Source organism: Amphiura filiformis, chromosome 9 (genome assembly GCF_039555335.1).
Source record: "Amphiura filiformis chromosome 9, Afil_fr2py, whole genome shotgun sequence".
Lineage (NCBI taxonomy): Eukaryota > Metazoa > Echinodermata > Ophiuroidea > Amphilepidida > Amphiuridae > Amphiura > Amphiura filiformis.
This window is the reverse complement of record NC_092636.1, coordinates 12,329,221-12,355,563: the sequence shown is the minus strand read 5'-3', so window position 1 is coordinate 12,355,563 and position 26,343 is coordinate 12,329,221. Positions and strand designations below refer to the sequence as shown.

Below are 26,343 nucleotides of genomic sequence, written 5' to 3'. Positions count from 1 at the left end.
CGTCTTCCGTTTTCCCGATGCGAAATTACCGTGCCCCAGCCCCCCTTTAAAAAAATCCATGATCCGCGCCTGGGTTAAGCTGAATTTATACTCATCGCCATCGCGCCAGGGGCGTAGCAAGAGCATCAGGGGCCCATGGACAAGGAGCACTGGAGCAGTACGTGCCCTTTTAACCAGGGCAGGATTTAGCCTACCTTATTGGGGCCCTGGGCCAGGCCAAAATTTGGAGGCCCCGAACTCACGTGCCGAGAAAGGTATGTGCACTCAAGTCAGTGGCCAAGTTTTGGTTTAACTAATGGGGACCAAGGGGACTAACATATTTTGTTCAATTCAATTTCTGACTATTTTGGCCCCAGATCAACATAAACTTTGGTATTTGACTGCGCGCGACGCGCCGAAAACTTTACAATTTTGCCCTATTTTGACCAAAAAACACGCTGCTATTGGAGTTAAAAAAGAAAGATGCATAGGGCAATTTTGGGGCCCCAAAAATTTGGGGCCCAAAATTGCCCTGGACCCGGCCCATCTGGCCCAATGGTATAAAAATCCGGCCCTGCCCTCCATTATCAGCCCTTAGTTAATTTTCGCTTTTGTGCTCGGGCCCCCCTGAACCCTCGGGGCCCATGGACTTCGTCCACCCTGTCCCCCCCCTGCTTGCTACGCGCCTGCTCATCGCTGAGCGACGATCCGGATTGGAATGACTTGACCAATAAGGTGGTGCGCTTTTTCCAACCCAACAAAATGCGCTCTTCCTCATTGCCTAAAAACCAGGCGCTCGCTCTAGACCTGTAAATAATTGAGGTAGCCAGTGACACAAAGGTCATTGGGTATAGGCCGTAGTAGGCCTATAGTACAAGTCAAATGAAAAGGGGCTATGCCCAAGGCACATGCTGCGTAAGTGCCCTCCCCGAAAGTTTACCGCTCCAAATAAAGACGTCTTTTGGAAAAATCCCCAATCACTAAAACATTTTGAGTGAAATCACTTTTTTGTTTTTTTGTTTGTTGTGTTTTTAGCTCAAAAATGACAAAAATGGATATGAGCAGGGGATATGAGGTGGTGGTAAAAATGGGGTAATGAGTTTGTGTAGGCCTACTATTTTTTCGGGGTGGGGGATATGATCTGTAAAGGTGAAAACTCCAGTAGGCCTACTTTTTTAATATTAACAACAAACTTGCACTATGTCCATTCTCTATCTTGCGAGTCCAGAGTCCAAGCTGCAGGGGGTTGAATCAGTATGCGTAAGTAATCTTATAAAACGAGACTTACTTATTACAATTTTTTTATATCATAGCGCCCTCTAGTGTTAATTGAATTTTTGTCAAGGATGACCTCTGACCTTGTCTTCTTCCGTGATTGAGCAATGTAAAATTTTCGTCAACACGTGTATGCGGCATTTAAATACACAAGACGTGCGGTGTTACGAGCTGGCAAATTGATGAAAATAGTTGATTAATTAAGAGTTTTAAAACTGCAGAAGTAAATCTTTTGATTGATCATTTATCCCGATTAACGATAAGACAACATGGAAAACGGGTTTGACTCCGATTCTGAAACTATTCTTCAAACGGCTGGCAAACATGCGGAAGCTGATTTGACAATGAAGAAAAAGAAGAAGAAAACTAAGAAAGAGAAGAAAGTCAAAGATGTTGAAATGAATGGCAAGGTAAGGAACAACTACTTGTACATGTCAGTAATATGATCTCTTAAGGTAGAGTGTAAATATTATAACAGACGATGGCCTAAAAAAGTGGGACTGCATGACTTTTGTGTAGTACAAATGAGTAAGCTTATTATAACTTGTATAAGCTTACAAAAATAAAATAAAAGGTCTGTGCATGTACCCTGAGTAAACTCAGTATATCAGTTTTGCATATACATCAGGCACAAAAAGAAACTCATCGGTATAGTCACCCTTGCTTGTTCAACAACTTGATAATTTTGCATTATTCTGAAATATACATTTTGTTAGTTGGATTTTCTTTTTGTGCCTGGTGTATGAATGTTTCCATACAGTTTTACAATGGCAATGCATTTTATGTAATAAATGTATATGAAAATTGTATTCTTATTCAAATTGCCAGTTTTTTTTAAATTTCCACCATTAGCCCCCATTATTACCACCACCCCATCCCACCACACCACCATCCCACCACCCCATCCCACCACACCACCACCCCACCCCAGAGGAGAGGGTCCTTTTTAATGCTGAATTACAGTATTTTTATAGTAAAACTGACCACAATGGAAATGAAATTGAGCGTGTTTAAAGCTTTCAAAATGGGACCGTCCATGTAATCAAAATAGTGAGCGAACGCGAGTCACGTAACGCGATGCACCAATTTAGCTAAAGTTGGCCATTTAAAAAATACCAATCTCAAATATACTTGGTGTTTGTTTCTGTAATGTATACAGCTGAGATACAAGGTAATTACTTAGTGGTATAAACTTATGCCTGCCACTTCCACATACTTGTGCATAATACGGAAGGTCGATTTGTGCCCATAAATGTTTAGGCCTATGTTAAACTGCATGTTATACAAATTGTACAGCTATCATTTCTACCCTATGACGAACCGACATACCTGTAAATCAAATAGCCCACAAAAACTGGTCATCGCTGGTATTTTTCATGAAGAAAAACGACACTTTTTTACGCCGGAACATGTCCAAAACACGTCAGCTGACGTACAAGCCTCCCCACGCATGTACATAAACAAGCCGTGTTCATTGTTTAATTGTCACCTGCAGCTGTTCGCAAGAAAACTTTCTGCATAAAATTACCTGGGGTCGTAGTTATCAGGCCTGAGACACACTGGCGCTAGTTTGAGGACAGTCACTATGAGTTACTAATGTCGGCACATGCAGAAAATGCGTGATGGGTCACCATTTTGTGACTCGTGCAAGCTAACACAAACAAATTATTGGACTTAATAATCTTTTCAAGTTTTAATAAAACGTGCATCTATCATGATAATATTACATTTTATTATTTGAATTACATAAGCTATGTCAATTTTGTGTCCATGTTAATTTTTGTGCTGGAGGCTAGTTAATGCGCACAACCAATGCGCAGAAGAAGACCTTGATACTAGGCGGAGCTTACGTTTCACAAGAATGATTGACAGCTGTGAGTAAGTGAAATTCTGTTCTGTGATTGGTACAAAAATATGGTTCTCGTATAAATGAATATATTATCCATGGCTTCAAAATTAGAAACCGTTTCTTCCACAGAGCCCTATATAGGGCTCTATGGTCTCTACTCATCATACACGACCGTAGAAGATCTGGCCAGCGACGACGCTTGCCAATCAGGCTAGCTATTTGTACGCAGTGATGCCAACGCCGCGCCTTAGGCGCACAATTGGGCTACTTGACGATCACTTGCCGCTACTCAAAAAAGCATGCCGCTACTTGCCTAAAATTGGGCTACTTTTGCCAGTCTCAGGCCGCGGCAGTAATTTGATGTATTTTTCTTTCAATTTAGCCGATTTTCGGCGATTGATAAAGGTTTTGAGTCTCTGAAGCTCCAAATTGCAGTCACAATGGGTTTTGTGACAATTTATTGATCGGTCGGTGACTTCCCAATAAGTACCGGAAGTTTTAAAGTCAAGTGCTTTTCCGCCCAATTGGGTGTTTTGTGTTCTAAATTGGGTAAATCCGCCCAAATATCCGGTATTGGGCGCTATTTTTTGGAAGGTTAAAATTGGGCTACTTGAGAATCCTTTACCGCGGCCTGGCGACTCAATGCGCCGCGCCTTGGCGCTGAAAAGTTTTGGCAACACTGTTTGTACGGCGTGGCCTCTCATGCTTTTTATTATCTCTGGTCTTGTCACGCTGGTAGATTCGCCCACCTGTGATTACTGACCTGGATCTGACAGAAGATTGTGGAATTTACGATTTTCAGCAGCAGGATTTTATGAAACTGCCAATATTTGCAAGTATTCTGAAGGATCGGTAATAATTAAAATATTTTTCATGGTGTCGGTAGTGCAAGTTGAAGTTAGTGAATTTGTGGTTTTGTATGTTATGTGCAAGAGTGTTTTCAGGAAGCGTAAATAGGCAGGCCGTTATGCTAAGCTCTCCATATTATATGTAAGTTCGGCGACGAACTGGACACATCACACGGTAGTGTGATGTGTCCAGCCTGGATATAGTATAAACTTTTGTCTGCAGCTGTTTGTTTGAGGAGAAATATTGAACAAGTAAAAGCCTAATTTTGAAGGTGTAATTTTTCGTAACGCGAGTCACAATCACATTTTTGGCTAATAAATGTTCATCTAGTTATTTACAAAATTAAAGTTTATGTGGTTTGATACGTTGGGTCAGTAAGTACATGTGGAGAGAAGATGAATAAACCAACTCCTTGTTCAATTGTATTTATATGACATTGAATGTGCTGATTTTATCAAAAATGTAACGCGAGTAACATGGAATTGCCCTTGTGCTGAATGTCAAATTGGTCACTTATCGCTCACTGTTGAAAATGTGACATCTGCACCAATTACAGTCCCCGAAACTGTCTACTTTTTAGCCGACCTCAATTCCGAAACATTTAGTGATAGATAAAAATGCGATCCTCAACCCTTTGGACGAATTTGTAGAAATCTCCGCGGAGTCTCCGTGTCTGAAATTCCCCGGTACAAACATCGAAAATGTTGCATTTCTCAGTCCCGGTGATGATACTATATCCGCATCGCTGTTTTCATACATGAATATGCACATCTCTGACCCCTCTGTAAGGTCAAAAACGTGGCGTTGATTTCAACCAATCCGATCCACCGATTGTGACCTTTTCATGAATATTTAATAAGCAGCTTGACGTCATATCTGAGGTGACAGGAGACAGCAGATACCATTTTGGTTAACTGAACTCGACTCGTGCGTTCTTTTGGTTGACATAAATCGAACAAAATTTTCAATAACGGGTAATACTAGGATTTTAATTTTTTATTAATGAAGTTACCGGTACTTGTAGTTTTGAGGATTGACAAAGACAAAGTTGTTTTTGGAAACTTAGATGTTTGTTTCAACTGATGATGTAGGATCACAAGGTGAGTGAATTCGTGAAGAGATTTGCTTGTTTGGGTGATAGTAGGATACGGGATGTAGGCTAGTCCTCTGTGTTTGACCGGCTCCGACGTCTCAATTCACGCGGTAAAATATTCAGTAAAACCTGTGCGTCAAAGAATGACGCAGACTTTCCGGGCCGACTGTATTAAATGTAAACAATGAAACAATGTCAAAACTACATGTATCATCATTCTTAGCTTGGTTTTCATCAATATTGACAAACACACTTGATTTTACAGTAGATTAAGAATCAACAATGATGACTTTATGGTTGAATTTGCAAAGATCACCAAGTTTCGTAAGTAGCAATTACATAGCAATTTACGACGACAAAAGCAAAAATGTCACCGGAAAGCCTGACAATCTTCACAAAAAAAAATTATGGTCGCCGGGAATTGATCAATTACCCGGTACCCAAAGACCGAGAAATTGAAAAACACTCGGAGGCAAAATTTGCATGCATGTTGGCAATCAGACACGACAACCATTTATTGACTTTTGTTTAAGACCCGCACCAAGTACCTACAACAAACAAACAAACTCTCAGCCGTACTATAGCCAAATATATAATAGAGAATACTCTAATCGAGCGAAATATACCCAACCCAAGACTCTAGCGAAACAACGACTAAAGGCGCAGAAAATCTTGTGATCCAAATGTGATCCAAACTTGCACTCGGGTGGCCGCCACCCGAGGCTTAAATTCTGAGCGTTTGACCGCGAACCCGTAGATCATTAAATCAAATATCATGGCTGGAAACTCAACAATAAATTACGGTACTGGTGCATGCAGATCCCACGCTCCCAAGTGGAATTCTTGAGACTCTTCAACAGGTGAGTGACCTGAAGTTCAAAGGATCAAGTCTTAATGTTAGCATTCTATGACATGTACATAATAAATAAATACAGAAAAGATAATTCAAAACCCAGCATTATTTTCTTTTGCTTACTGTGTGAAGTCTTTGACCTTATAAAAAACTACTTTATTAACACTGTTTTTGATGACACCTGTGCCTGCATGTAACAATATGATTGTCAATTCCTGTACATATTAAGAAATATATAGTTTTGACGACTTACTTTCCCTCTTGAACTATCATTCTAAAAAGGTTGATACAGAACAATTATATAAAAATTTATGTAACAACATATTGAACACATGATCTAATTAAACAGTGTACATTGTATCTTTGAAGATCTGAGAAAGGGAAATTAATTGCAAGTCGCATGCAATTTTAATGATCGGCGTCAACTCTTTATTCCTCCCTCCTTATCTACAGAGACCATAATTCTTGATTTTTCTTTTTAAACTTGCAGACAGTTAAATCCTTTAATTAGCTATTTAACACACTACCATGTAGTAGATAAAATATATCTGTATTTATACAGGTCATTATCTCATTACTGTCACACATAATTATATTTTACTTCCTTCTCACATGTCCACACAGGGAGTGGTGGGTGGGAAGATTTTTGTTGTTGTCGTGTCCAATACAAAACCAACAGTGAATAAATCACCACCTAATCACGCCCGAAACCCGCGAAGGCGACAAATCCCATTGGTTCCCGGGTCGAGCCAAACAATACAAATTTATCTGCATGACAATGATTGACCTCTGACCCGGTAAACAATAACATGGATTCGCCCATTTCTCAGCAAGGGTAAATTGAGTTTAACTTGTTGCACTGTGTTAAACTTTAAAGAAACCTTTTTCATGTTTCATAAGAGCACAGGATAGAGTATATTTGACATAAAACTGTTAAAATAAGACTGTTTTGTTGCCCCAAACGGCAAAATCTGAGCTAAATAGGTTGCTAAAAATAGAAAAAATTTGACTATTTTCGGACTTCGCTATATCAAGCCTGTATGCCATTATTGTCATACGCCCACATTGCTCAATAACGGGCAGTGATTGGTAACTGGTTCATTACATGCTAACAGCGAATGAATATTCATAATTCTATCAGGAGTGCTGAAAACTAGTAAATAAATAAAATAAACAAATAAAGAGATAAATAATGAAAAATCTGTGACCCCTAGTTTTAACCTGCCAGCGCTACTCCTGCTACAGCACTTGGTATTACAGGTACCACAGAATTCCATCTACAAGCACCATGAGATGTGATCAAGCAAGATCTGTCGGAAGTCAGAAATATTGATTTTGAGATAGACATAGCCAAACAAAGGAAGTATTTCCTTTAGATTCCTATTGTTTTAGAAACTCTTTAAGGGGTACTACACCCCTGTGGTAAATTGTGACTATTTTTGCATTTTTCTCAAAAATAATAACACACTGGTAACAAAAGTTATGTATATTATTGGGGCAAGGAATCCAATTACTACACTGGAATTTCAGTGACTCAAGACAAGCGGTTCAGTATATATGATAGGAAATGAGGTACATCCTAGCGGTACCTTATTTCTAATCATAAATAACAAACCGCTTGTCTTGGGTCACTGAAATTCCAGTGTAGTAATTGGATTCCTTGCCCCTATAATATACATAACTTTTGTTACCGCTGTGTTATTAGTTTTTGAGAAAAATGCAAAAATAGACACAAATTTATCAAGGGGTGTAGTACCCTCTTAACTGCTCACATCTTTTGACCTGAAAATTGAATATATGTCTGACTTTTAACTCTTGCATCAAAAACACTCATTTAGAGATAAATGTACATGCATGTAGATGGATTGCTACAGTACCGTACTCTGAAGGAATTCCAAAAAAAATCAACTGATGGAAGTTAGAAAAAAGAAACAGACTTTGATGTACATTACTGCTATGAGTGACAATAATTTCACCATGGCATTGAGGTATGGTATGTAAATTGAGATAAATAATGATAACATTGTTATTGCTTCCTATCAGATTCACCAAGGAGACAGCGATGAAGACAACAACAATAAGAAGAAGAACAGGAAGAGGAAGAACTTGGAGGAACCAAGTCCAAGCATCAAGAAGCAAAAGCAGGAAGCAGTATTGGAGAATGGCAAAGATGATAGCGATGACAGTCTCGATGAAAACAATGAGACGGTAGGTGTAGTGGAAAGATGACACACATTATGTATTTAGTAGCTCTAATTTACCTATAGCAGATTCAACCCATCGTGGGACGTTTTTCAAACAAATTCAGGCTACCGGGCGATTTGGCAGCCTGGATTTGTTGGAAAAACGTCCCACGATGGGTTGAATCTGCTATAGTATAACAGTAAAAAGCCATCCTAAACCCAAATGTACTACATACAAGTATTTATAAGTAACCATAAGATGAGAGTTTTTCAGTTCATTGTTTTCATGTTTTTAGTCATGTATGAAGTTTGTTGGAGCACTTAATTTAATTTGAGTTGTTAAGTTGAATGTATCATGTTCATGTAGATTTCCCACAGATCACTCAGTTGGTATTTTTCCTGATATTAGTATTTAATTTCAAACTTTCTTGATGTCATCAAATTTTTACCCCCCCACCCCACCCCCTACCAAAAAAAAAATCAAATTTTTACCCTTTTTGAAGCAACTTTTGAGCACAGAGTTCTGAAGAAAAAGATTGCGCACACACACTGCAGGGCAAGGAATAAGGACCTTTATTATTATTATTGTGTCCACACACACACACTAAAGAATTGTGTTAAACATAACTCTAAGCAATATCACTGTTCTCTGTAAGGTCTTTAGCTCTGCATTCTTGCTCCAATAGAGAACATCCCAGTAGCTGCTCTATATATAAATCCCACTTCATGAGTCACTTTACATCGGCATTACCAGCTCTCAGTCAGTCTTTTGAGGCATTTCTATTCAGCCCAGTTTGAATCAGCACCAGGGAGGAAGTTCTGCTTTGGCACTTATGGACATGGATGTTGTTGGTGGAAGATTGGCTTGCCTCTCTTCCCTATAACGACTCTGGTACATTTAGCTTCATTTGTCAGCAAATACAAATTGCGTCAAACTGAAACTTGCATAATTTTTCATTCAACAATATTCTTTAATATTTGCAGAAGGTTCTGTCACCAGAAGAAATCGAAGGAGCTTTGAGTAACTTTCCGTTTTCACCACAGACTGTGAGAAGATTAAAAGGTAGGCTATGGTATTCTCTAGTTTCTAACACACAAGAAACTCACCCTGGACATGTTCGGTCATAACAGTACCAAATATGGCATTAGCTGTACAGCAGTATGTTTTGATCTACCCCACAGCAGCTGATAGGTGTATCCCATCATGCTCTGTGGTACCATAGTAGAACTGCACATGCCATAGAAAGTGTACACAAAATCCCTCACTCAATGTTCAAATACTTGCTTATATCCGAGGAGCTTAGACTTTTGTTTGAAAGAGTATTGTGACACAAACCATAGCTCTCAATACATTGTATTTAAGCAGCTCTTACTTGTATTTTGTATGTATTTGCTCTGGAGCAAGCAGATAGACTGCAATGCATGATGGGATACTTCCTCCAACTGCTGTTGATCTACCCCTATTCCAGAAAAATAATACACTAATATTTTTGGATTCAAAAAATATTATTCTTGCAAAATAGCTATCCTTTAGTTCTGGCAATGAAATTCAAACTTTAATATTTGGTTCAATTTTGGGAAATAAGGGCCTAAATAAGGCTCTGAGTGAGTTTCGGGAATTCGAGTTCCGCCCGATAATCCTATTACCTGGGCAGGAAATTCCCTGCCCGGAACACAAAATTAAAAAAAAAAAAAAATGCTAGGATCATGGTTGACCTAAAAAAATAAATTGAATTTTGCACATTGTTTTGTGTTTTTAATCTGAAAATTGATACATAGTTTTCATGTCATACTCTATTAATGATATCAAAATGCATTGAATTTGAATGCATTTTGATATCATTAATAGAGTATGACATGAAAACTATATATCAATTTTCAGATTAAAAACACAAAACAATGTGCAAAATTCATTTTTTAATTTTTTTTTAAGGTCAATCATGATCCTAACATTTAATCTAGGTCCAGAGACACTACAAAACCGATTTTTTAACTTTTTTTTTTTTTTTTCCCCAATTTTTTTTTTTTTTTTTTTTTTTTCCAATTTCGGGTACCCGGCAGTGTTTACTCTCTCTGGAAATTGGGTGCGCCAAATGAGACATTATCTTCCCAAATTGGCCAAATTTTGGCTCAGTAATTCCCCAAATTGACTAATTGTAATACAGCATTGCAAATTTGTGTGCGCCAAAAATAATTTTCACTGGGCCAAAATTGAGACATACAGCCTCTGAGTAAACACTGGTACCCGGGTACCCGCTCGAAAAAAAGTTCGGGTACCCGGGAGCCGAATTTCCCGAAAATGAGAGCCTTAGGCCTAAAACATACATTTTTTTGTTATGGTGTTTTTCATTTGTGACAATCAACCCAAAGATTTGTACTAAGACTGATTTCAGGTTATATTTTCCAATAACTTTTATAACCAATTATCAATAACATATACTACTTATACTTAAAATTTTAAATGCTTGAGACTTGTATAAATTTTTTCCCCTAAATGTATTTATTTTAAAATCCCTTTATAATGTATTTGAATATGTTCCATTGATTTTCAGATAAAGGCATCAACTACCTGTTTCCAGTTCAAGTGAAGACATTCCAAGTGATTTCTGATGGTTTTGATGTCATAACTCAAGCTAGTAAGTCATAGTTGTACCATCTATATTGCTCAAATCTTCTCAGTCCTCAGTAATAAGTACGGCACAAAAAGGGAGTCCAAATTAGTTCAAGGGGTCATGAATCAGACACTGAGCTGCAAAATTTAATATAATTTAGTTGGTCACGTCACCCTGCCGTCAGTACTCCACTCACTTTACCATCCCCACCCCCAGATTGTGAGTCTTTGAAAATGATTTCACAATGGTGTTAGCATGATAACTAGGCCCGCAAAAACGCAATTTTTGAAGTAAAAAGCGAGATCCAAAGTATTGAAAAGCGAGATTTCCCCGGAAAATGGCACAAGAAGCTTTAAAAACGCCCCGAAAATACGAAAAATCCGGAAAAAAAATAAAAATAAAAAAAATAATTCCATAAAAAAAGCCCTCCGTTGTTCAGATTCGGTCAATGACAACATTGAGGATGTGCTTCCTTTACTACATTGTCGTCAGACGGCAAAAAAGTGACAAAAAATTGACCTTGAATTATGTTTTATAGTCAAAATATTTCAGTAATTCAATAAATATAATGATATTTGGCCTAAACTTGAACTCATTTGAAATGAAATGTCAGTTTTTATTGAGTAACGCATGGGTTTTTCACTCGACCTTGTGCTTGCAATGCTGCTGAATTCTGCACTTTGGCGAAGTTGGAACTGCATTTTAATGGAATTTGGCAAACTTTTATGGCATAAAGCAACATTTTTATAGTAAGTGAAACTTTTTTAAAAAGCGAGATAATTGGTTAATAGTGAGAATCACAGTGTGAAAAGCGAGATCGCGTTTTTTGCCGGGCCTTAATGATAACATTATAAGTATGAGTTATCTCAGTGTATATGTTACTTATACTAGATAGAGGGATATTAAATATGAAATGCTAATACACAGGAAAGTGCATGGAATCCCTGCCCCTTGGGTTGAGAATTCCTCTATTCAAGGCATGGGCGATTCTAACCATTGGACAACCACTATTTATTTATGTATTTAACCGTTCTCTTAGCAGGATAGGCCCTTCAGTATCTGGTACTGATCTCCAAGGGGATCCTGAGTAACAATTAATCAGAGATGCGTACTTTATTACATTGCATGATATTGCAGAGCCAACCTGAGACCACTATTTTTCTAGTAACATAGTTTATAATTAAGGATGTGCTATATTTGTGTGGTAGATTATTGACACTCCACATCAACATGGATGTGTCACAAACGCTCTTACTTGGGCACATGCTAAGTGAGTTGATTCCTGGCTTTGTACTGCCTCAAAGCGGTGTTGGGAACTTTGTTCACCTGAAATAATTCTTGGTGTTTGTTTGTGTGTTTTCTAGGGACCGGCACAGGGAAGACTTTGTCCTTTGTGTTACCACTGCTAGAGAAACTCAAGGATGTTGGCAAGAAGAGTGGTCGTCCACCAACTGTTCTGGTTATGGCACCCACCAGAGAACTGGCTAAGCAGGTAAACAATAAACTATTCGTTTGTACACTTAACATGTATTTGCACTTGAAGAGGTTATAAAAAGTGACTTATTTTGTTAATATCAAGATTAATATCGGTGTTTAGGTGACATGCAGTCATGCACAGTGCTTGAAACTGGGGAACCAGTACTTTTTTATGAACCAGGGCCTAAGTTTTGACTAGTCAGTGTTTATATCTTTTGGTCGATGGTCCGAAGAGTCATAAGTCCTAAAACCCAATATCTAATAGTTGTAGACCCTATAACCCTTACCCTAATCCTAATCCTAACTCAAAACTTCACCCTAACCCTAACCTATAACCTAAGGCCCAATCCTAACCCTAAACATAACCTTAACCCTAACCCAAATCCAACCATAAGTGTAATCCCAACATTACCCTAATCTCTAACACTAATGCTAATCGTAACCCTTGCCTTATCCCTAATCCCAGCCTCAAGTTAAATGCCCTAAACCTTTTGGAGTAAAGGGCTTTTACAGCAAAATGTGTACCTAGATATCATTACCAAATTCAAGTTGAAACAAAGCCTTGTCTTGATCCCAGTTCCTGACCTCTTGACAGAGCGCAACAAAGCGTAGTCTTGAACCCAGTCATTGACATCTGGCAGAGTGCAACAAAATGTAGTCTTGGTCCCAGTATCTGTACTCTTCCTAACATTTTTTTTTGTTTTCAACATTTTTCAGATTGGTGAGAATTTGAGACCATCTGTCCTTCTTTAATCCACCTGTTGCATCTATGGCGGCACGTCCTACTGGCCTCAAGAGACGGCCATACGACGTGGTTTGGATGTCTTGGTAGGCACGCCGGGACGTATTTTAGACTATGTTAACAAGAAGAAGTTGGATTTTTCCAAGCTGAAGCACGTTGTGCTGGATGAGGTGGATCGCATGTTGGATATGGGATTTGCCGAATCGGTGGAGGAAATTCTGAAGGCAGCTTATAAAGAGGGTAAGGTTATGCACATTGTATGGGATCTGAAGAACTTATATTATACTTATAATAAGAAAAAAATTTATAGATTCATATGTAGTGGTAATAACACTACTTGCTTACATCACTGCCCTGGAGTGCATGGAACTTCCTCATCATCAGCCAATGTTGTTAGCACTGATGCTTCTTGGAAACAGCTACAGACCAACCAGATCAGATGATGCTACACAAAGGGGCATTGCCAAAGTTGGAAAATTCCTGTCCCCTGGTCTTACTGGGTTTGATAAGGTTGTCCTACACAGGATCTAGTTCCAATCATACACTACAAGATTCCTATTGTGGCCCCCTGCACAGGTACACCATCGCCAAGGACCTGACTGGTACACACAGAGTATCTACACTGTACCAATGCTGCTACTGCACAGGACCCTCTAGCAGATGTACTGTACTACTACAATGGTATTCCCCTGGTACTGCACAGTACCAGACAAGTACCTTAGTGACGGTGTACCTGTGCAGGCGGCCCCAATAGGAATCTTGTAGTGATATGTCTCAGTTCAATGAAGATGCTTGTTTATTGGTCTGGATGGCCTCCAGGACTCTCCTGGGGAAGTCTTTTGTTTCCTTCTCTAGTATGTGCTGGCAAAATGTTGGCCAGCCAATCCATTATGACACAATATTGGATTGGCAAAAGAAAAAAATCCTATCTGTTATTCTCTACTTCCATCAACAGATGAACCAGAGTCCACTCCGCAGACACTGCTATTCTCAGCCACAGTGCCACCATGGGTCCATGCTACGGGCAAGAAATACATGAAGAGTGACGTGAAGAGGATTAACCTGGTTGGTAATGAGAGAAATAAGACATCCAAAAATGTACAAGTAAGTATGATATTATTGTACAGGATTTCTCTTAAGGTGGGTGGGTTGAAGGGGAACATGACCTACACTGGCTTCCAGAGAAGACAAGCAACACACTATTCCTTGTGGTGAACGTACACAGCGTAAGCATGGAAGTGGGAGTCTGATGCTCTGTTCTCATGAAAATAATTGCGCTAGCATGAAATTCCCCTGGACGAATGCAGCATGATGTTATCAAAAAGTCAAAATGTTTATTCATCATTAAGTCCACAATAATATGTTTGAATCGGAAAATAAGTAATTTTGTTGGAATGTTCAATTTTTTTTACTGGCATGATAATATATCTGTATACATGCGTGTACGTTCAATCAGCAACATTTTTATTTCTGTGTTGAAATTTTCTCATAAAACGATTGAATTCCCTTTGTTCTTTTGCAGCATCTAGCAATCCGCTCGGGTTATCACCAGCGTGCGTCCATCATCAACGACGTAATCCGCATCCACACAGGTATTAATGGTAGGACGATGATATTCTGCGAGACCAAGAGAGATGTCAATGAGTTATCTATGAATAAAGTGTTGACAGTGGAAGCCCAGGTGTTACACGGGGATATACCACAACAACAGCGGGAAACAACACTCAAGGTGAGTGAGGGGTTATCAAAGAGATTAGACCCAAGGAGTACTAACTCAAAATCACCCTGTGTGTAATGCTATGGTAAATCTACCATAGAGATTACACCCAAAGAGTACCAACTCAAAATTGCCATGTGTGTAATGCTATGGTAAATCCACCGTAGAGATTATACCCAGTACCAACTCAAAATCACTGTAATGCTATGGTAAATCCGCCATAGAGATTATACCCAAAGAGTACTAACTCAAAATTGCCCTGTGTGTAATGCTATTATGGTAAATTTGCCATCTTGGTTTGTCTATCATAGAGGGCAAATAGTGGCCATCCGGCTTTCATCAGCAAAATCCCGAAGTGGAATGATAATGTGTATCTTTAACTTAGAGTATTACAAACATCAGTACTAAGTGCATGTTTTTGCGCAACAAGTTACATGCAGAACACAAACAAAATCCCGAAGTGGAATGATAATGTGTATCTTTAACTTAGAGTATTACAAACATCAGTACTAAGTGCATGTTTTTGCGCAACAAGTTACATGCAGAACACAAACAAAATCCCGAAGTGGAATGATAATGTGTATCTTTAACTTAGAGTATTACAAACATCAGTACTAAGTGCATGTTTTTGCGCAACAAGTTACATGCAGAACACAAACAAAATCCCGAAGTGGAATGATAATGTGTATCTTTAACTTAGAGTATTACAAACATCAGTACTAAGTGCATGTTTTTGCGCAACAAGTTACATGCAGAACACAAACAAAATCCCGAAGTGGAATGATAATGTGTATCTTTAACTTAGAGTATTACAAACATCAGTACTAAGTGCATGTTTTTGCGCAACAAGTTACATGCAGAACACAAACAACAATGCACTTTGGGCAAAGTTTGTTGGGTGCATAGTGAAATAATCTGGAGGTACAATATTTACCCTCCATGAGTGACACACAAAATTGGGAGAATCAAGGCTACTAAATTAAAGGCATGCCAACCGAATGTGATGTTACAGGGGTATGGGATGAGATCCAATTTTGGAAGCAGGAGGAAGACTGGAGCACCAGGAGAGAAACCGGCAAGGACGAGCATGGATCAGCAACCAAACTCGCATGTGGCAACGCAGGGAATTGAACCAGGGCTGCAGTGATGAGAAGCGAGTGAGAAGACCACTACACTAATCCGTCCGTTGTGCACTCCTAGTATACTTTGGTGTTAAGTTGTATACATTTTATATATGTCCATTTGTACTGTATGTCTTTTATTGTATTTGCTTATTTTTGCCTAGATCTCTCAATTTCATTATTGCTGTGTGTTTTACTCAACAGGGTTTTCGAGATGGTAGATTTCCATGTCTTATAGCAACAGATGTAGCTGCCAGAGGGTTGGATATACCAGAAATTGATTTAGTTATCCAATGTAATCCTCCTAAGGTAAGCTGTGTGAGGTGGGAAGGGGTATGTGGGGGTGTACTTAAGTGTTTGCCAGCAAATGTGGAAGTTTTTATGAAATGTTACATTCCAACTGTGGACGTTACTGCAAGTTGAGACGGTCTTTGTTTAGCTGAGATGTGCAATTGACTGCAAACAGCTTAATAATGTGTGTGAGAGTGAGTACAGTAATTGTTGACATAAAATCAGTCCTTGGTTACTGCAAGAGTAGACACATTGAAAAAGGTGAGGATTTTAAACAAAAAGCCATCTTTGGAGAGCGGACAAGGAAAAACACACCAAATAAATTTTGGATTTATAAAGCGCCTTTCTCCAGATCTTAGAGGACTCAAAGCGCTGTAATTTCGCTGCAATGGTGAATCATCATCATCGCACATCTATCCACATTTAGATTGTAACATCCACCAATTATCTGTGCAGCTCCCCAAATTCCATTGGGTGAAGGAAGTTTTTGATAACCAAGCGTCTTTGTTCGAGATACATAATGCAGGAATAGGGAAAAAAGAACCTGTCATCAACTCACACACACAGAAAAAACTATTATTTTGTGTCAGAGTCATGATTCCTGTGTAATGCCCACTTCTAACAAACTACAAGTATACTGCGCCAATAAAGTATCCTTACACTTGGAAAAATAATCACAATTGCCAAACTGAACAATATTGGGGTAAATTTGGTCCAGTTTTAAAAGTGACAAACTGGCTTATTCACAACTCCACAGACTAGACATCTGGTTTGAGAGTGGTGAATGGCTACTGTATGCGTTTGGCTTTAATTTAAAACAAAAGGAACAAAAGAAAACTGAAACAAAAGAACTGGCAAATAAAATGAAAGTTATGAAAAGTACAGAAAAGTAAAAACTGAAATAAAAACTGCTTTAAATAACGCTTCATTGGAGAAATTGTGTTGTCTCTTTGTTGCGCTTGTTGGAATCTTTTTGCGTCTTGCGGCCAGGTTGTCACTTTTAAAACCAGACCTTCGTCTATTCAATTGCTTGTAACTTTACTTCTTGAGGTCACATTGGATTCAATGTGGTGTCATAATGTGCAGGATTAGATAGTGCATCTATTAAAAAACAAATTTACCCCAATATTGTTCAGTTTGTGAATTGTGGTTCTTTTTCCAAGTGTAAGGATACTTTATTGGCGCAGTATACATTGTACATGTAGTTTGTTAGAAGTGGGGTTATCATGTATATTTCTACCTTAAGCTTGTTGCTGACATTTTTGTTCCATTTATGCTTTGCTTCCACAGTATGTAGATGATTACATTCACAGATCAGGCAGGACAGGCAGGGCTCAGAGGACTGGTGTATGTGTGTGTTTCTATAAACCCGATGAAGAATGGAATCTCACCAAAGTAGAAAGACAAGCGGTAAGTCTTCATAGTGCACGGAATAATCAAATGCATTTTCTAAAAGTTTAACCAAGGATTACTAGTATGAGTTTTTAAAATATTAACATTATAAAAAACATAATCTTTGCATAACAAATAACACAGTAGACAAGGTCACCAAAGGTCAACAGTACTTTTTGAGTGAGCACGACAAAACTCAAGTTAGTGGAAACTTTGTGTGTCAGGGAAACCATTATTACATGTTATGGGCAACTTGCAAATCACGCTCTCAGCACAAGTCTCAATATTTGCTAGTTGCGAGTAAAACAATGATGGCCATCTTCGATATGCGGGCAAGGGAAACATACTGGTACAAATGATGATGCTTCATAAACAGTTTTAAAACTCACACAAAACTTGCATTGTGAATAATTTAATACCAGCCTTATGTCATGTTGGCATGTTCGTTGCGCAGGGATGGGAAATGCTCAGGTGTGGGCTGTGCATAGAAGAAATGGATAAGTGAACTGCCAAGTAGTTTATCATGGAGAAGTAATTGCATTGATGTTTGTCATGTTTCAGGGTATACAATTCAAGAAAGTAGGTCCACCATCACCCAAGGAGATAGTCAAAGCTAGTGCCTCAGAAGCTGTCAGGTATGTAGAGTAATCAGTGTTTCATACAGGCTGTATCAAAATGATTGGTACCCATCAGTTCTTAGTGTTTATTTTAACAATCACTGTCACTGACAAGCCCATGGGTACCTAGACTATGCCATAGTCAAATTTTATTAAAAATATGTTATTATTAGTCATGATGAACCCATTTCGTTGAACTCAAAATTATACTGATGTTTATTAAAATTAAAGTATTCAATAGTAAAATGGTCATAGAGAGTTAAAAATATCAGATGATTAGTGACAATAAAAGTAATTGAATGCAACATTATCTTGCATAATTATAATGGCTCACTTTAATACTGAACAATTCTGATTTTGGAATCTACCAGTTTATTGATAGCGAACCCGAAAATCCGACCATGGACTTTGAATTTTAAGGAGAACTTTACCCGGGACTTTGCTCTCTAAAAACACACTGTCAAGCATACTTGTTTATCAGTCCATTAACCACAATCCACAAGTACTAAGCATGGTATAGTACAAGGACGCGCTAGATGTTTGATGAGTGATTAACTTTGGCGTCAACACAAAAGCGCCGCAAATACCACAGATAGTTGTGTACGGTGTAGTTAATGGTAATGGCGCTGGCCCGGAAGATTTAAACCATAGTGAGATGTGGGCGACCAATCACAAGGCAGATCCATTTAAAGATGCATTACATCATGGCCAATTTTAGTTAGGCCAGAAATTGGCCTAACTCTCCATAGAGTCCCGTGTTAAAAATCTTAACCGCAAGGCAAAGTCAGTAGTCCACTTGGGAAGCTAACAAACAGAGGGAGTGCGGTGACTGAAAAGATTAGATACAGATGTGAAAATCTATCAGTTGCACACAAATCAATATAAATCAGAGTTTTATGCTTAAATGTAATAGCCAGAGTATGCAAAATTGGCAAGTGGACTACGGAGAAGTCTAATGGGTACCAATCGTTTTTGATACAGCCTGTATGGGACAAGATCAGATCCAATCAAACGAAAGTTGGCAAGAATAAAATTTTGACATAGTGTAGAGGCAAAAAATTTATTAAAAAATGCATTAGAAAATGGATTTTTCAAGTTCATAATGTTGTAACCAAGTATGCCAGGGAATTGGTTGGGATTTGAAAATCAATAAGCTTCTATACTGAGCAAGTAAATGCTAACTTTATTCTGAGTGTGTCACATTTAGTGGTTTTTGAAACACCAATGCCCCCTATAAACTTCCATGCACTCAACAATTTGTCATCAACAGAATGTGGTAGACATCCATCATTTTGCAAAGTAAACATTTCACATGAGTATGCATGTATTCAAGAGGGACATTTATTGTAGCCGTTTCACCCAATGGAGTATTATATAGGTCAACTAAAAAAGGCAAAGTTAAACTTTCTATTAAAGTAATTCATTGATAACTACTATGATGTCATGCATATTTGTGATTGTTTTAATGTAATAAATCTGTGAGGCAGACACAAATTTGGAAAGAATTTCAGTAATATGAACCCCATAGGAGCTACCGGCCACATTATTGGCTTCTAAGGACTATTTTCATTGGTTACAGTGAGACCCTGTATCATATATTATGCCAATCAGAGATTAGTAAGAATGGCTAGTAGGGCTGATTGGAATTAAGCTAAAGAGTGAAGACATCTAAAAACTCTATTTTGATTAGTTACTCAGATGATTATATCATGTAATTAACCATTCAGAGTCACTGTATGAAATGCAGAAAAGAGCCCACTGGGTAAGAGTTTCTGTAGCTTGTGATTAGGGAAAAAAGAGACAGTTGGTAAATAATTGCTTGACTTTTTCCCTCTGTTTTTCCCTCCCATCAGGGTTTTAACAGAAGTACCAGAGAAAGCTGTCAAGCCTTTCCTTGATGCTGCACAAGAATTAATAGAAGATAAAGGAGCAGAGGCTGTGGTAGCTGCTGCATTGGCGTACATAGCGGGGGCTGCTGAACTCACACCTAGGTCACTTATTACTACACAAGAAGTGAGTCAATCAGTTACTATTATTGTTTGTACTATTATAGCCTTGTATGTTTTTGTGTGGCTTTGGATGTAGTTCTATAAAAATAGATTAGTATTTCCTTTCCATAAAATGTTAGCTTTTACTGTCAGATATGGCCCCTTTCAATTTTGAGCCGAACAACTGAGGTAAAGCAAAGAAAATTGGAATTTACTACCAGCACCAGTGCGTGTTATTCCGTCGGTCGTGCTACGATACGATCCTTTGGTGTGTGTGTATGACCGTCCTGCACACCATGTACGTACGGTGTTATGAACATCATATCCGGGCATAATTCCATCATAATAATAAACTGTCTTGTTCAGACGGTTTATTTTTGAAATCTCAGATTTTGACAAAACTACATCACCTAAAAGTCTTGATTTTTGCAATGTATCTTAGTTTACTACAGTACATTACAATCTGGTGAAATATAGAATTAAAAAAGATATTGAGGGCGTCCTCCAGCAAATGTTACAATATGGCTTTAAAGGAATCACTTTAAAAACAGGTGTAGTCTAGAAGTGAGAGTCACAACTTACTAGTTGTAGCCCTACTATGTAGGGTGTATTGGCGGCTTAGTTGAACCATTTCCACCCAGATGTGGCAGTGACGTCAACGCACCAAGGCAGCTGTTTCGCGAACGCATCTATGCAGTGTCATTAAGCGTGTGCCTGTGTACACCAGCGATTTGAAGCTGCGTCCAATGATATGCCCACTGATGTCACTGCGACATGAGGGTGAAAATGGGATAATGGTAAGACTATCCATGCGCTCAAGGTGAAATTTACACCTACTCATGTTACTGTCTGACCATTATACAATAGGAGAGCTGTCATGAAAACTAAGCAGAGGTGTAAGTCTTCCGGAAATTCCCGAATTCGAAATGTAATAAAATAAAAAAAAAATTTTTTAATTTTTAATTTTTAATTATTTTTTTTTTTACATTTCGGGATTGGATGATGATTATTCGTCATATAAAGAGCAAAGACAAAGTTGAGGGGGTGATACCCTGCAGCCTATTCCCGGACAAGCCCGTGCACTTCCGGAAATTTGGCGAGGTGCTCGCCTTTGGCTCGCATGTTTTTCAGGGAGTGGATCGTTACCTCGCTTACACCTCTGACTAAGATTTGCTTTGAGAGCCTCATTTTCCACGAGTGATAATTAACTATTTTTCAAATGAAGTTTTAACGTAACTTTCTTTTCCTCTGTTTTCTATTCAGGGCTTCACAACATACCTCATCAAGACATCATTTCCTCTAGAAAGGAAAGGCGATGTATTCAAGGCTATTGGTAATGGTCTTCCTGCAGATCTCAAAGAAGCCGCCGGCAGGGTCAAGTTGGGCAGCGATAATCACTGTGCCGTGTTTGATGTACCGGCTGACCAAGATGTAGTTGTTAAGGTAAGAGAACAAAATGTTATGTGGCATTCGTGGTGGCTTTTTATCCCAGGATGTTCAAGCAGAGGTAATTGGTAGCTTGCAGAAGCAGAAGCTTGTTGAGGTCAACAGAATGAATCATACATTTGTATGCAGTATATAGTGATTGGAGAGGAGCAATGTTAATGTTCCATGACCAAATCATTATTTGGAAGTGTTTTTGACTTGCTTGGAAGGTCGTGTCTGGAACCACCAGACTTCATCAGGCAACTGACCCGCTGGACTGGTCACATGATGGATGGTTACTAGTATCATCTTGATGGCCTAGTCACATGCATGAGATAAAGCAAAGTCCCCTTACTTTGTTTAGAACATTCACTCGTTTGTTAGCACTGTTCCTCTACTACTTAAGTTAGGCGTGCAGCCTAACTTATTTCTTTCTTGCCATTTCTTTAAGTTTTAAGTTAGGCGGGCAGCCTAACTTATTTCTTTCTTTGCGTTTCTTTCTTTCTTCTTCTTTCTTCTCACAATTTGCTACTACTTCCACATCCTTGATCGGATTTCGACCAAACTCAGTCACAAGCAGTATTGGGTAGCTGGCTACAAAAGTTATGGGTTGTTTAACGTCAGAGGTCATCCAAGGGGTCACAGGGGTCAAAAAGGTCATTTAAACTGAAAATGCTCGATTGAGCTGAAATTTAAATGCAATGATCCTTATGACATTCTAAACATGTTTAAAATATTGTAAAATTTATTTAAGGTCATTAAGGGGGGTCATAAAGGGGTCAAAGGTCAAATTTGTCAAAATGCTCCATTTGAGCTGGAATTTAAATGCAATAATACTTATGACATTTGAAATATTTAAAAATATTTTAAAATTCATTTAAGGTCATTAAGGGGTCACAAAGGGGTCAAAGGTCAAGTTATTAAAAATGCTCCAATTGAGCTGAAATTTCAATGCAATGATCCTTATGACATTCTTAACATGTTTTAAATATTTTAAAATTCATGTAAGGGGGTCATACAGAGGTCAAAGATCAAGTTTCCAAAATGCCAGCTTTCCACGATTAAGGTTTATTAAACCGGCAATTAATGAAACAATCTTGTTAAAATTAATACTATCCAGCACAGTGTTGCTGCTTGATCAGATCATCACAGTCATCCGCCTAACTTACCTCGTGCCCTTGCAAAGGGCACAGTTGCTCTAGTTGTTTCTTCTTCTTCTTCGTCTTTCTCACAATTTGCTACTACTCCCACATCCTTGATCGGATTTCGACCAAACAAGCAGTATTGGGTAGCTGGCTACAAAAGTTATGGATTTGTTTAACGTCCGAGGTCATCCAGGGTCACAGGGGTCAAAAAGGTCATTTAACCGAAAATGCTCGATTGAGCTGAAATTTAAATGCAATGATCCTTATGACATTCTAACCATGTTTAAAACATTTATAATTTATTTAAGGTCATTAAGGGGCCATAAAGGGGTCAAAGGTCAAGTTTGTCAAAATGCTCCAATTGAGCTGAAATTTAAATGCAATGATCCTTATGACATTCTCAAGATATAAAAAATATTTTAAAATTCATTTAAGGTCATAAGGGGTCATAAAGGGGTCAAAGGTCAAGTTTTTCAAAATGCTTCAATTGAGCTGATATTTATATGCAATGATCCTTATGACATTCTATACATTTTAAAAATATTTTGAAATTCATTTCAGGTCATTAAGGGGCAATAAAGGGGTCAAAGGCCAAGTTTTCAAAATGCTTCTATTGAGCTGAAATTTAAATGCAATGATCCTTATGACATTCTTAACATGTTTTGAATATTTTGAAATTCATGTAAGGTCATTAAGGGGGTCAAAGGTCAAGTTTTCAAAATGCCAGCTTTCCACGATCAAGGTATATTAAAACGGCAATTAATGAAACAGTCTTATTAAAATTAATACTATCCAGCACAGTATTGCTGCTTGATCAGATGTCACAATAATCCGCCTAACTTACCTCGTGCCCTTGCAAAGGGCACAGTTGCTCTAGTTTTGTACTTGCTCCATGTCAATTGAAGAGTTGTACGCATTAGAGCAAGTTGCAACATGATTTCTACTTGCCCACTACTAAATCATTGATTTAAATCAATTTTGTTAATTTTGACCATTTTGATCAATATTAGTTAATGTCTTTCTTAAATTGACTGTTTTACTTCATTCCCAATGTTTCTACAACTTTTGGGTACAATTAAAATACCTCTATGATGCCACTTTATCCATTGTTGAAAATTCATCATCAAGGTGCAGAATTCAATAGGTGTTTTCCATGATTTTACCCAATTTTTTCTTTGAAATTTTCATGTGCAAAAACATGTTTTGATTTTTTGTAAATGCTTGGTAGGATTGGGCATATGACTTGCATTCCACTGGTACTCTTTTGACTTAATCATGGGGTATAGCAGTTCTTGGAATAAAAAATTTAAAAAAAATCAATTTAAATAAAAAAAATATTATTTCAAACCCTGTCCCAAAATCTAAACAAAAAGTCAAAAGCGACATCTGATTGAGAAAAGAGAAATGGCATCTGATGAAAACAGATCAGTAGATAATAATAATTATTACAATTTCTGTTCTGTTGTACAGGAGAATTGGCAAGACACAGATAAAGTCCAGCTCTCAGTAGCTGATGAGCTACCACCACTGCAAGAAGAAGTCTTCTCATCACCAGGAGGTCGTGGCGGTGGATACGGACGAGGCGGTGGATTCGGACGGGGTGGTGGACGAGGAAGGGGAGGCGGACGCGGGGGAGGAAGGGGAGGATTCCGAGGTGGTAGAGGAGGTGGTGGTTTTGGAGGAAGGGGTGGTGGTAGAGGTGGATTTGGGGGTAGAGGTGGTGGTAGGGGTGGTGGTAGAGGTGGATTTGGTGGAAGAGGTGGTAGTAGAGGAGGGGGATTCAAGCGAGGAGGGGGTATGGGCGGTGGTAGTGGCACACACAAAAAGTTTGATAGTTAAGTGTCAAGCAGTATTGGTTGAAACTTTCCTCAGCCCCATGTGTGTGTGAAAGCTTACATTTAAAATTGGTAATGTATTGCTATGTACATCATGGTCTGGAGTTTGGAATGAAATGTGCTATTCCTGTTGAAATCCATACACCCTATGGAAGACATTCCTTAATCTCACACAGGGGTGTAGGCTTCAAATGGAGTCACCCATTCAGGTAACCTCATTCAAAATTCATATGGAATAGCCCGAATCTGGTGTGGACCAAAATCAACAACAATATAGAGGGTTAGTGTAAGAAGGCCCAATCTGAATAGCTGCCCTATATAGACTTTTGACAATTTCTGCATTTTAAATTATACACTAAAAATAGTGTAAAATGGGTCATTCTTACATTATAAAATCCTTGAGTCAAGACTTGACTTTGCATAGCGTAAAGATTCGCCTAATGGCGCTATGGGCTCCCTTGATATAAGTAAAATTTTAGGCACAACATAAAAGTGCCCTCCGTAAAATTCCCAAGTGCGCCATTAGGCAAATCTTAGCGGTATATTAAGTGACACAATCCCATGTTTGTTGTGTTCACTTATAAGTCACAAGGTACATAAGCTACAAGGTATTATACCTTGTGTCGGTTTAAGTTTGGATGTGACGTCGGTGCATGTTTTAGGTTGCATAAGAAGCTCAGTGTACAGGCACACAATCAAAACGCACTCTCGTATGCAGAAGCACATTTGTGACGTCACTACCAAACTCAAAGTATTGTTGCAGTAGTGGAAGATTTAATGTATGACGTGAGTCAGTACTTAAAACATCAGAGGTCCAAATTATGACTTGTAGAGAATACAAGGAGATATTATGTGCCAGTAAGCGGTACACTCTAAAGCATAATATTTACGCGGCATAAAAACCATTATTTTTGTGGTGTGGAATTTTTGTGAAATCGATACATTTTCTTATAGGCCTGTACTAATAAAGAAGTATTTTGAGCTTGAAAATTTCACGAATCCATGTCACTCAGAAATTCACGAAATTTTCATGTGCACAAACATTTCTTGTTTTCAGTATGCTATACTTTGTTCAACATCACTTGTGCGATTTAAATGCATGACTGGTGCATGTTTTTATTGTGAATGTACTTATGTCTAAGTTCAGATAGTACTAACTGTAGTATAAAAAATACAGTTACTGTGTACTTGAATATGTCTTACTTTTTAAGTAAACAATTACATTTATTTTTATTTTATTTTGTAGAGTAGCACATATAAATTAATTTTAATAAATATAATGTGACATGATCAAGGGGAATGAGTCACATGTCAACCCTGGTCGAAAATGAGTTTTTCACATGTTTCTAAAGAGGACATTTAGAGCTTTCAGAGGCTGAAAACCCCATGTTGATACAACTTTTCTTTGCAAAGTTACATCAATTTATCAATTGCTGAAAACAGTATAAACACTTTCTTTGTTAATATCTCAAAATCAATATTAGCAACATCCGACTCATTTCCCTTGATCGTGTCACAGATTAGAATGTTTACCAGTTTAATTTTTAAAGCAATTTTTTTCTTGATTATCTATCAGTTCTCCTAGTTTTCACAATGGAGAAAATTTTAACGATTTATGCTGCATTTAAATTCATTGCATCCCCCAACTTTTTTTTTCAAGTTAATATTGTAAGGCCCGCTGCATACTTTATGATATTTGTTATTCAGTCTATTTACAATGATATTTACAGTCATGTTCAACTTCTAACGAATGTTTGTTGATGTTCGTAAAGTATATATTTCACCAGACATTTGATATCAAATATAATTGATTTTCCATCAAACATTTGTCAGAAGAAATATATTGAATAGCAAATACTTCTTATTGAATGAACATACTACATGGACTATTTTGTAGTATA

At 38.1% G+C, this 26,343-nt stretch overlaps 1 protein-coding gene across 1 annotated transcript; it reads left to right on the top strand.

Moving 5' to 3' along the window:
* The first annotated feature begins 1,364 nt into the window (after positions 1-1,364).
* Positions 1,365-25,885, top strand: LOC140160635 (nucleolar RNA helicase 2-like). Its single transcript, XM_072183888.1, is given in 14 exon segments — positions 1,365-1,664; positions 7,942-8,106; positions 9,066-9,144; positions 10,634-10,717; positions 12,058-12,185; positions 12,887-13,151; positions 13,867-14,015; positions 14,434-14,640; positions 15,954-16,058; positions 17,331-17,450; positions 17,994-18,067; positions 19,903-20,062; positions 21,301-21,480; positions 24,078-25,885. Coding segments are annotated over 14 exon segments (2,226 nt in total). The 5' UTR covers positions 1,365-1,523; the 3' UTR covers positions 24,447-25,885.
* Positions 25,886-26,343: the final 458 nt, after the last annotated feature.